The 13,237-nt window shown below is 43.8% G+C and overlaps 1 protein-coding gene across 1 annotated transcript in view; it reads left to right on the forward strand.

Moving 5' to 3' along the window:
• Positions 1 to 11,603: 11,603 nt before the first annotated feature.
• Positions 11,604 to 13,237, forward strand: part of Gpm6b (glycoprotein M6B) — a 134,880-nt gene continuing 133,246 nt past the window's right edge. Inside the window, exon 1 of the mRNA XM_048335945.1 lies at positions 11,604 to 11,757. Coding sequence (XP_048191902.1) covers positions 11,754 to 11,757 — 4 coding nt within the window. The 5' untranslated portion in view covers positions 11,604 to 11,753. The remainder of the gene's footprint in view (positions 11,758 to 13,237) is intronic.

Consider the following 13,237-nt stretch of genomic DNA (forward strand, 5'->3'; position numbering starts at 1 on the left):
AGGATAATGGGCGTGCTATTCAGTGGTGAAAAATAATGCTGTGCTCTATAATTGCTTCCAAATCAGTCATTTGACAGTACAAAGAAAAATTAACTGAGATAAAATTCCCTTTTGGGGATGTAATTATGATTATTCTAAAGCAGTTATTATTCCTTTTATATATTGGGAAATTGCTCCCCAAATATGACCTGTTTGGAGATAGAAAGCTACTTCAATGTAACTCAAATAAATGATTTTTATTCTGTATCTCAAATTCAATTGCATTTTAAGAAATCAAAATAAGGGCTGGGGATATAGCCTAGTGGCAAGAGTGCCTGCCTCGGATACACGAGGCCCTAGGTTCGATTCCCCAGCACCACATATACAGAAAACGGCCAGAAGCGGCGCTGTGGCTCAAGTGGCAGAGTGCTAGCCTTGAGCGGGAAGAAGCCAGGGACAGTGCTCAGGCCCTGAGTCCAAGGCCCAGGACTGGCCAAAAAAAAAAAAAAATCAAAATAAGTGTAAGAGTTTGGAGAATTAGAATTATAATTATGATTACCTCATTTTTAAAAGGACATTATGTAGATTAGCTGATATAATATATATATACATATATATATATATATATATATATTTTTTTTTTTGGCCAGTCCTGGGCCTTGGACTCAGGGCTTGAGCACTGTCCCTGGCTTCTTTTTGCTCAAGGCTAGCACTCTGCCACTTGAGCCACAGCGCCCCTTCTGGCCATTTTCTATATACGTGGTGCTGGGGAATCGAACCCAGGGCTTCATGTATTCGGGGCAAGCACTCTACCACTAGGCCATATTCCAAGCTGATATATTATTTTATCCTTGTGTGGGTTACGCTTTACTTGTGCCCCACAAAACACAAGGAATATTTGTAAACCCTTGATGAGACGAAGGAAGGATGGATGAATAGAAGTATGGGTTGGGACACATCAGATGACAGAAAGCAGAACTGTCTACCTCCTGGTTACCTTCTGTCTTTGACAAGGAGTGAAAAAATGGAAAGAAAAGCAAAACAAAATCCAAAGTGAACACCATTCTGAAAAGGATACGGGGGTGTTGAGGTCAGAGAAAAATACTGAGTGACTATTATTGAAATCCCGTAGAAACCTTGCAAGTGCAATTGTTCTGAGCTTCCTGGTAGAGACACTGAAGTTCATCAACTGGGGTCTGAGGTGAGGTTTGCGCTGATGTCTGTCTCTTCTGTATTTATTCTTGCATTCATTCAACACTCTGTGAAGGACTGAGGACAAAAAGAGTGGAATAGGGAGAAGAGTTCAGCTGGCCTTCAGGGCATCTCCTGGCTAGCTAGAAAGGAAGCCTTCTGTATGGCCTAAATAGTTGTGTCTTGAAATTGACAGGGTGATGGTATTTTAAAGGTCTTTGGGAGGGGATTAAGACATGAGGTTAGAGCTCTCACGAATGGGACTAGTGTCTGTATAAAGGGGAACCACTAAGGAATGCTAGTTCCTTCCACCATGTATAATACACAGGGTGAAAATGGCTGGCTATGAACCAGGAAGCAACCCTCACCAAAAATCTGCTGCTGCCTTTACCATGAGCTTCCCAGCTTCAAAATCTATAAAAACATAAATGCTAGTTGTTTTTAGGCCAATCAGTCAATAACGTTTTGCTAGATACACCGGAACAGACCAGGACAATCTCTTCTTTCAACCTGAGTTTAGGATTTTTCAAGCCTGTTAGTTCCATCCCCGTATTCTGCAGAAATTTGTGGGCATGCTCATTGATCCTTTGGGCCACAGAGGGCAGAAGATATACCAGGCATCTGGATTGAAGCAAGACTCTACATCTGAACTAAAGTGTGACATGGATTCAGCACATTGTGATAGTGACAACAAAAAGAATAGACCTACTCTCAGTGCTTTACTCAACTATGTATTTCCAAACTCTCTCTAATGAATGGCAAGCAGGGGTCAGGATAGCTGCCTTTTGTCTGCCAGAGAGCAGGAAACAGATTCAAAGGGCTAGATAACCTGTTCAAAAGAAAACAGTAGGGCTGGGGATATGGCCTAGTGGCAAGAGTGCTTGCCTCTTTTACATGAGGCCCCTGGGTTCAATTCCCCAGCACCACATATAAAGAAAATGGCCGGAAGTGGCGCTGTGGCTCAAGTGGCAGAGTGTTAGCCTTGAGCAAAAAAGAAGCCAGGGACAGTGCTCAGGCCCTGAGTCCAAGCCCCAGGACTACCCCCCCCCCAAAAAAAAAACAGTAGAAAGCTTAGTTGATTTCTCACATGTTTTTGGTGAGGGCAAGGAGATGGGGATTGAACCTGGACACTAAACACACACTCTGCCATTGAGCCACCTCCCACATCAACCTACCACTTCTATGTGGATATTGATATTGATAGGTGGGAAGGGAAGGCATGGAGGAGCCCATGAGAATCAACTCAAGAAGACCTGTTTTAGTCACCCATGATTCTTATGGCCATGGTTAAGACGTTATTCCATTCTAAATCATAATATTCTCCTCTGAAAATTTTTGATATTGTGTTCTCTGCATATTTCTGTTTCCTGAGTCCATTGAGGAACTCTTTTACTTGGTGATATGTGGACTGCATATAAAACATATGGTAGACTTACATTTAGGGTCTAAGCATATTTTTAGAGAAAGAGATGGTCATAGTGAAGCAGAATGTAATAAATTGCAGCTCAGCAGGGGCAGGGGGAGGTATGTTCCCCCATCCAGCTTTGTTGCCTTCCCAGATGGTATTTGTAGATGGGAGACTCTGGACATGTCTACATCCTCTCTGAACCTCAGCAGATGTTCAAACAGAGAGATGGATGGCTTTTCACAGAGAAGACATTCCTGAGCCATATCAGACAGTCTTGTTGGAATTGCACAGACCATCATACTACAGTTGACCTAACCTTAGTTGCAGTGTGGTACAAGAACTAGATCCCTTTCCAGAAGAGTTTCTGAGCATTAAAATGTACAGTGAGTTGCATAATTATATCTGTTCCCCTTCTGTGGTTTAAGGGGACCATGTTCACTAACATTTTGGAAATCACCCTGTTACCAGGTGCCTTCTTCAGCTGACAGCTGAATAAACCTAGAACTTCATGTGTGCTAAACAGAGGGTGGCATTTTTCCACAACATACACTGTTATTTCCTTGTGGACAATGGAGAAATGTGTGCTGGTGTCAGCAAAATCAAGGATTATCCCGGTAACTAGAAACAATCATGCTCAATAAAGTGAGGTCATCTTGAAATAAAGAAGGATGATGAGGATCAATATTGTTATCTACAAAGCAGATGAAAATTTAGATACATTTCATCAAAACTGGGAGGAATGGCTAATATGCTAGGTAGAAAAATAAAGATGAAGAATGATGCATATAAGATAGCATGTTTTGCGGGGTACTGGTAGCTCGTGCCTAGATACTCACGCGACAGAGAATCTGAGGATCGTGGTTTGAAGCCAGCCCAGGCAGGAAAGGCTGTAAGACTCCTATCTCCAATTAACCACCTAGAAGACAGAAGTAGAGCTGTGGCTTACAGTGGTAGGTCACTAGCCTTGAGCACTAGCCTTGAGGGACAGCATCAAGGCTCTGAGTTCAATCCCTATAACATACAAAACAAAAAAGGAATATAATAGTTAACAGAGAAGAACAGGTGTTTTAAATATTTTTATGTTTGTAGCTCAATGGTAAAGCTAAGATATGTCAGGTCCTGGTTTCAAACTCCAACACCCAAAGCAAAGATACTTGTATTCAAAAATATCTAAATGTAAATGGAGGAGATATTTATCCAACAGATTAAATATTTGGTACAAGGTGGTTCCCAAATCTAACAAGTTTCCTGCCCAGGTAGAACATCTAATCTGCTGAGTAAAACTGGCCGTAAGGAAATAAAGTGGGGGCTGGAAGTGAAGCTCAGTGACAGAGCATGTGCTTAGCAAGAGTGACTTATTGAGAAAGCAGAGTCCTGGGAAGGAGGAAATGGGACGTGAATTTACAGAACTATGTTACAAAGACTATCAGGTTTCATTTAGTTACAAATTCAAAGTCTCATATATTCCTCGAAACATTTTTCATTCATTAATTGGCACATTTTAAGTTTACTCCCACTAGCATCATGAGACAAACATATACATTATGCTTCCACCAAATCCAAAGTAAAAGTGCAACTATCATAAGCTTTGGAAGAGAAGGGGAGGCATTTGGTGCAATGAAACCATTGGATTACTGGACTTAGTGGCCAACTCTGAGAGTGCTTCCAAAGGGAACTAATGTTGCAGCTTAGCAGAAAATGATTAGGGAGACATAGCCAGGCAACGAAGATGGGAATGGCATGCACAAAGGCCTCAAAGTCTACAATAATAACAGTGAGCTGGGCACTGGTAGCTCACACATGTAATCCTAGCTACGCAAGTGATTGAGCTCTGAGAATCACAGTTCAAAGCTAGGCCAGCACCAAAACAATCTGGAAGTGGAGCTGTGGTTCAAGTGGTAGAGCAGTAGACTTGAGCAACAAAGCTCAGGGACAGCACCCAGGCCCTGAGTGCAAGCCCTAGGACCAGCACAAGAGAGAGAGAGAAGCCTGAAGAATGAGGGCATGCAGTGGGAGATTAGGGTCATGCTAGGCAGGACCCTGGAGGACCTGACAAAGAGGTCTTAAAACACAGATTACTAAGAATACCAACGTGTACCCACTGGGATAGCTGTAATTAAAGGGACAGAGAATACCTGTGTTGGCAAGGAAGTAGAGAAATTGAAACCATTGTACACCAATAGTGGGAATGTCTTATTCCCACCTATTGAATTGAAGACATATGGCAGTTCCTCAAAAAAGGTGATCCTGGCTGGACACCACTGTCTCACGCCTATAATCCTAGCTACTCAAGAGGCTGAGGTCTGAGCATCACCATTCAAACCCAGCCCAGTCAGAGTGATGTATAGAAGGGTTGCAGTTTCATACGTAGGGCAGTGCATACATTTCTTATCCAACTTGTTACCTCCTCCCTCACTTTTGCCTCCACCTTCGACCCTTCCTGTTTCCTCCCCCTCTTGTGTTGTGCAGTTGGTTTACAACATAGAGGTATTGCTGTTGCCTTGGTTTTTCTTTTTATCCTTTGTCTTTCAATTTTGATATTCCCTTTCCCTTCTCTAGTTCCAATACACATATATACAACATCCAGGGTCCCAAAATAAGTTACAGTGACATCAGGGGATAAAACATGGGAAAGAAAGACAAAAGAAAAAAGGCATGATTTCACATGGTATGTTGAACATAACAACAATGATAAAACACTGTTTCCATAACGTGGAGTTCATTTCACTGAGCATCAATTTATCTGTTCATATGTACATAGCTATCAAGCTATTGTGCTCTGGAAACCATAGAGTCCATGTTTCTTTGGGTCTGGCTCACTTCACTTACTATTTTTTTTCAAGTCCTTCCATTTCCTTATGAATGGGGCAATGCCATTCTTTCTGATAGAGGCATAGAATAATTGCTCCATGAAACTTTTATCTACAATTAACCACCAGAATTCAGAAGTGGAGCTATGGCTCAAGTAGTGCTAGCCTTGAGTGAAAAAGCTAAGGGACAATGTCCAGGCCCAGAGTTACTTCCCAGTACCAGCAGAAAAAAAAAGTGTAGCCCCAAACAACCTTATTCCTCCTGAGATATTACCATATTCATTGGCAATCAGAAGGTAAAGGAGGATAAATGCATTTTGAGCTCTATGCATGGCTGAGTTTTAAGTTTCATCTATACAAAGATACAGTCAGATTCGTTGTATTCTTGGTCATTCATTGTGATTTTCTGATGCCCCCCTGTGAACTCTGATCTAAATTCAAATATGCTGATAATTCCGACACAGTCTAAAAGTATCTTTTTGTGTTTCTTGCAAAATGCTATTAGAATTTAGTACAAGTCTATGGCCTAGACTTGCAGTGTAGACTGAAATGCTCAGTACAAATCAAAGAAAAATCACTTGTCACGTTTTCTGATTCATATGCTATAGTATGGAATGATCTAATCTAGGATGTCCTGGCCTCTCCTGGCTTCTGTTTTGCCTGTATCCTCATTCTTGGCCTGCAGTTCTGTAAGACCATTGCAGGATGTAACCATTTCCTATTGCCTAGCTGGATGCTAGCTGGATTGCCTAGCTGGATCCTAAAAGCAGTCCTCAGAATGGACCCCTGGCAGAGGTCTTAGAACTTGTCTCTTGTCACCCAGACCAGCGCTCATGACAGGGAATCTATTGTCCTTGCCTGCTGTGCAGGAAGGTGCTCAGGTGAAAGCCAGGAGCACAGAGCGCCTGAACACTGCCATCTGTCACCTGTGGGGGACTCAAAGCACCTCCAGAAAAGTCATAAAGAGCCTTCTTTTCTTTCTCCCCAGAGGAGAATGGAAGGACTTGGAAAAAATTATACTAAGTGAAGTGAGCCAGACCCAAAGAAACATGGACTCTATGGTCTCCCTTATAGGGAATAATTAGCACAGGCTTAGGCAAGTCACAGCAGAGGATCACAAGAGCCCAATAGCTATACCCTTATGAACACATAAGATGATGCTAAGTGAAATGAACTCCATGTTATGGAAACGACTGTTAGATCACTGTTGTAATTACTTTCAACATGTGATGTGAAACCGTAGCTTCTATTATTGATGATATTCTTGTATCCCCTTCCTGTGGTTGTACCTGCACTATCACTGTATCTTATCTGAGTACATTGGAAACCATGTACTGGTATTAGAACTAGGAAACTGAAAGGGAATACCGAAATTGAGAGACACAGGGTAAAAAGACAAACAACTACAAAAGCAATACTTGCAAAACTGTTTGGTGTAACGGAACTGAACAACTCATGGGGGGAAAGGGAAAGAGGAAGGGGGGAGGGGGTAATGAGGGAGGAGGTAACAAACAGTACAAGAAATGTATCCAATGCCTAACGTATGAAACTGTAACCTCTCTGTACATCAGTTTGACAATAAGAATTAAAAAAATACAAAAAAAAACCAAAAAATCACAAAGGCAAATACCAAATATTATCTTCCAGTTGTACATGGCAAGATATAAATGAAGGCAAAGTTGATCTTTTATTGCTTTTCTTTTTAGTTCTTTTTTGTTATTTGTTTTGGTTCTGATCCTGGGGCTTGAACTCTGGGCCTGAGTCCTGTCCCTGAGCTTTTGTGCTCAAAGCTAGCACTCTACTACAGCACTTAATTGGCAGCTTCCCTTCCAGATTTTTATACATAATTGGAGATAAGGCTCATGGAGTTCCAACCAGGGCTCGCTTTGAACCTCTATCCTCAGACCTCAGCCTCCTGAGTATCTCAAATTACAGGCATGGACTATTGGGTAACTGATTCCTTCTATCGTGCTGAGGTAGGTTCTTCTCTCTCTCTCTCTCTCTCTCTCTCTCTCTCTTCTCTCTGTGTGTGTGTGTACGTGTGTGTGTGTGTGTGTGCGGGTGCCCTGGGGCTTGAACTCGGGGTATGAGTGCTGTCCCTGTATTTGCTCAAGGCTTATACTCTACCACTTGAGCCATAGCTCCACTAAAGCTTTTTTGTGTGTGTGGTTAACTGGAGATAAGAGTCTCATGGACTTTCCTGCCCAGGCTTGGCTTTGAACCCTAATTCTCAGATCTCAGCCTCCTGAATAGTTAGGATTACAGATTATGAGCTACCAATGTGTGGCCTACTTTTTTAAGACAAGATCTTACTATGGAGCTTAGCTTGGCCATGAATTAGAGATCCTCCGATCTCAGCCATTTATAGATGTGCACGTCTACTCTCAGCCAATGGTAATAATTTGGACAATGTATCCATCTTTACTTCAGCTTCCTCTCCTCCTACAATGGCTCCCACAGAAGGTGCTCAGTTGCTTAATACCATGGAGAGCTCAATCCTTTGCATTTCATTATCTGTCTCCTTCCATTAAACTTTCCTGTTCTATGCATGGCTCGTCTCATGTATTGTAAAAACAAACAAGCATACAAACAAACAAAGTTCTTATTGCTGAAGTCTGAGAAAACATAAAAAGGTATCAAATTGAAACTAAACCTGCATAAATCTCCATATCACAGAGATCAACCCTATATAATATCTTAGAATAGGTTATATATTGACATATTATTAAAAGTTGGTCACTCCTGTAACAAATCCCCAAATAGTTAATGATCCAAGCATAACATCAGTGTCTAGATCACAAGTGTGCCTAAGTCAGGTCCTGGTTATTAACACATTGAAGAACAGGCAGCCTTGGTTGCACAAAATTACTCAGTGTGCTAGGCTGATGGAAATAAGGCTATTTCAGCACATGAATTCCAAAGTTCCCCAGGTGGTGCTGTCTCTTCCCATCTGGGACAAAAAGGGGGAACATATAGAAGTGTGTGTGGTGAAGGTTTTCTAGGGAGGGCCTACACGTTATGGACATCTCTTCTGACATCATGTGCTTGAATTAAACCATATTGCCCCACATAAGCACAAAGGCGTCTGGATAATGTAGTTGGCCGTGTCGCCAGAGAGAAGAAATGCTTTGGTTAAGAAAATAATCATCTATACCATTGTATGTTTTCTTGCAGTCATTTTCAATTTAGATATGTGTATATACGCATACAAGTAGGATTATAATGTATGTTTATCATTTTACTTGGCATTCAAAAACCTCAAAGCATTTTGCCACACAGTTCTTTGTAAATAGGGAAGGGTTCATGGTATGCAGTCTTATAAATTAGGGATGTCAAGAGCAAGTCCATTCTTTTTTTGGGGGGAGGATAGTACAATGTCCTATGCTTTGTAGCAGACCCTTTCCTGCCATTGTGATGATCACAACTGTCTGAGGACATTGCTAAATGGCTCTTGAGAGGCCCAAACCACATTCAGTTGAGAACCACTGAGCTAACTCAAAAAAATGTTAGGGAAATACTTTATTACTTCCCAACAATTAGGCAATTGTTGATTTCCTGACTTGATAGTGCTTTGTAGTTTTATTTGCTATTTTGTCTCACCAATAAACATCCTTTCACATTAATTTGGACATAAATAGTTGTTATTTATTAGGACAGAGTCCCCGGACAAGGGTTATTAGGTCAAAGGATATGAATATTTTAAGTCTCTTGATATACACTGCCAAAATGGCTTTCCAGACAGACATGAATGGCTTATTCAACCCACTTGTAGTGTGTCTTGCTTTAATTTGTAAAAGTTTTGGTTCCTTAATAGGATAATATTATTAGTTTAAGACAGTATTTCTTTAAATAATAGTGAAATCAAATATTCTTGTTAGCCCCCTCTTCAGCACCCTCTTAGTAGCCTTTGTTATTTTTCTGACTGCTGTTTTGGTTTTCTTAAGGGTTGTAGGGACAATTACTTGTTGAAACCAATCCATGACATTGCCAAAGTGAGGAAAATTTTCTATTAGAATGTGGCTTTCCTTTGGCATTGTGTACACAATTGTTATAACTTTTTTTTTAATCACAGTATCCCATTGTGACTAGCTTCAATATTTGGACAGCTGTTCTTTCTTTTCTTTGGTTAAAAAAAAATCCAAACCTTCTAGGGAATGACAGAAATGGACCAATGGGTTTACTTTTATCTCAGTGTACAAAACCTTTTAGTTCTTGGTCCCAAAGTAGCTTTGACAGTATCTTGCCAAAAATGCTATATCTGATTGTCAGGCCCAAATCCTGTTCTGGAGTTATCATGATTTAGCAACCTGTTTAAATGTAGGGCCATACCAAACAGTTTTCTCAAACCAGGATTTGGCCCGAGTTCCTCGTTGCTCTCCCTCAGGCCATCTTTGTTTCTCTGTCCTTTTCCAATAGCTTCAGTTGTTGTCATGTGCAGTTGGATTACCACATACATATGCACTCAGGAATCATTCAAATGGATTATTTTCCTGTAATCGGAGGACAAAAAGTTAAACCTATGAGAGCCCTGCTGTTTTATTACTACGGGAAGATTGGTTTGGAATGATTATTCCCGTGGGATTGTGAAAATGAGCCAGTGATCCGCCTAGCACAAATCTCTGTCCTTTTATGTAAAATATTATTAGGCTTTCTAGAGCTCTGTCTTGATAAAACCTTTCCTAATCCAATAAATTTCAATAGATGAAATGTTTGTTTCCTCCTCCCTTTCTCAGTCCCAAAGCCTCTCTCTTCTGGCTTAAATGTCCCTTAAATGTACTATCTATTGTTACCGTTTATGTAACCCTCTGTTCAAGTATCTCAATGTATTTCCAAAACAATAAAGGAACACAACCACAACATAAACTTCAAGGGGCAAATAGTGGGCTCAGAAAATGTCACAGAAAGCCTTAGCTCTCTGGAAAACTGCAATGGTCTTAGAGCTTTTTTAATACTGCTGTTGACAGGAAGATTCTTCTCTAAGGAGGCACAGGAAATTTAAGCCATCCACAGTGTTAAACCATTAATTTGCTTAAAGGCTCAAGCTCCAGGCCCGAGCAGCAGGGAGAGCAGTTGGCTGGAGCTGGAATGAGTCTGGGAAGTCTCCAAAGGCCTTTTAGAGGTGGCCTTCTGGGAATCAAGTGTGCTGACTCCGAAAACCACAAATCTGGTCCTATCTCAGACTAGAGTGCCACCCGTACCCTCGTAAGTGATTTGTTAGCCACAAGTACCCTCATTCAGTGGTCTGCAGACTTGTGTGCACATAGGAATCACCTGGAGAGGGGCTCTAATGAAATCATGTTTCCAAAAGCTCCCTAGATGATTTGGTTGGGCAGCCCGGATGGAGACTAGTTACATTGTTACCACCAGCAGCCCATATCTGAATAAAAGGATGTAGGGCTGAGGTAATTCTGCCAAATACTGAATGCCCTTGGGCCAATAGGTCAATAGGTGATGCATCCTTTCCTTTTTTTCTGTCTCTCTATACATATCCCCCTCATAATGTATGTATGTGTGTATGTGTGTGCAAATATGTATGTATATACTTTCCATTTCTTCCCTTTTTTTTTCTTTTCTCCCCTCGTTTCTTTGTTTTCTTTCTCTCTCATATATCCTTCCTTTCTTCCTTCCTTTCTTCTTTCTCTTTTTCCCTCTTTCTTTTTGGTTCTGGTGCTGGGGCTTAAACTAAGGGCCTGGGTCCTGTCCCTGAGCTTTTGTGCCCAAGAATAGTGCTTTTACCACTTGGCACACAGTTCTACTTCTGTGGTTTTTTTAAATGGTTAATTGGAAGTAAGAGTCTCAAGGACTTTTCTGCCCAGATTGGCTTCCAACCTCTAGCCTCAGATCCCAGCCTCTGGAGTAGCCAGGATTACAGATGTTAACCACTTGGCGCCTGGCATCAGTTTCTTTTATCTGTGTAATGGGTGGTGGCTAAGACCTCAAAGCTGCTTCCAGCTTGGGGATCCTAAAATCCCACTGCCCTCTTTCCCCATTGCTCCACAAGCCCCTTAGATTGCTTGCCCCCCCCCCCCCCGGGGCTCATTTCGGGGTCACAGAGATTGCTGTAGGCTGGGTAGGCGGCGCAGTTTGCCTGCCGCCCCCAGTGGGGCCCTCGCTCCGGGCGTACAAAGCCCCCGGCGCTGACGTCAGGGCCCCTCTCGGCGTGGCCGGCCCCCAGTGCAGGCGGAGCCGCGGCGCGCTCCCACCCCGACCAGGAGCGCGGAGCCAGCGGTCAGCCCAGCGCAGCCCAGCGCGGCCAGCCCGGAGCCCACGTGCCCGCCAGACCTGCAAACTTGGGCCACCGGCTCGGTCCGTCCCCAGGGAAGCCGAGCGCCCGCAGCCCGCACCCCACCCGCCTGTTTCCAGCCATGGGTAAGCGAGCGCGCTGGCACCGCGCCACGGCCACTGCCACGGCCTCTCGCCCCCGCCAGGGAGGGGCACGCCCCGTCTAGGGGCTCGCCCTGCCCCCCCTCCCCCCGGCTCAGGTAGCATCGGGTCAGCCACCTCCATGACCAGTGCCAGTGCGGGGGGGGGGGGGCGGGAGGAGAGGGAGGCTGAAGGTGGGAGGGACGCTGCGCAGGTGTCTGCAACGCCCAGGTGTGCCTGCCTGCCCCATGTGGAGGACGTGCTCGCCTCGGCCGCTCTCCAGGTGTGCAAAACCTCGGAGCTGGGGAGTGGGGCCCCAGGAGGGCTTCGGGGAGAGCCCACTGGACGTCTCGGGCTGCGGGGCTCCTGCTTTATGTCAATGGGTTCGTAGCGAGGAGCTGCTGGCCCATTTCCCGGGACGAGCGTTCTGCCACTCGAGCTCCCAGCTCGAATCCCATCCCGCCCCACCGCCCTTGGCTCTTCTCAAGCCCCATGGCCCACCCGTTTCCTTAAACCTGGGGGTCTTCTCAGAGCTTGGATGGGAACCCTAATCCTTGAAAGCAAGAAATCGGGAGGGGAGGGGCTGGGGAACAGGATGGGACGGGGGATAGTCTTCTTTGTCCCTTTATTCCAACTATGTAAGCGTGGCCCAGGCACAGGTACAGACGGGGTGCGGCACGTTCAAGTGTAATTGGGGGTGCTGCTAGCGACGGTGAACTCAAATCAGGAAAGAAAATCAACGTGTGTGTGTGTGAGTGAGTGTGAGTGAGAGAGAGAGAGAGAGAGAGAGAGAGGTGGTGTTGGGATCCTTTCTGTCACGTCCTAACACCTCAAAATGCTGGCGTCAGCAACGTGTCATTACACGGGAACTCTGTGGGGAGGAAATACTCATAGTAGAGTGCTTCAGAAATGAACCTAATTCTTTACCAATGCTTGAAACGTCCAAGGCATATCCTTCTCTAGTGACACACACTCCAGTCAGGGCACCACAAAGAACCCTTCTGAAATATGTGTGCTTACCTATTGGGGGTTAGTAGTGAGAGGGTGGGAATTGCCTGTCCCCTCCCTCCCCTGCCCCAGATCATTTATATTCTCTCTCTCTCCATTCATTTTGCTATTAATTGGGCGGGGGAGCAGGCAATTTTGTGCTGATTAAAATTTTGGTAAGATCCTAGCTATTCAAGTGGCTGAGATATAAGGATCGTGGTTCAAAGTCAGCCTTGACAGAAAAGTCCCCACGAGATTCTCCTCTCCAATTAACCACTCAAAGGTCGGAAGTGGCACTGTCGCTCAAAGTGTGGTAGAGCACTAGCCTTGAGCACAAAGAGGCCAGGGAGAGCGCCCAGGCCCTGAGTTCAAGCCACACGACTGACAAAAATAAAATAAAATTTTGGTGAGAGACAAGGAGGGCATGTTATGTAGAAGGAACCAGAGAGAAATTTAGTGCTTTGAGGGTTCTTTCTTTCTAAAATTTACTATGATGAAA

Source organism: Perognathus longimembris, chromosome 28, assembly GCF_023159225.1.
Source record: "Perognathus longimembris pacificus isolate PPM17 chromosome 28, ASM2315922v1, whole genome shotgun sequence".
NCBI lineage: Eukaryota > Metazoa > Chordata > Mammalia > Rodentia > Heteromyidae > Perognathus > Perognathus longimembris.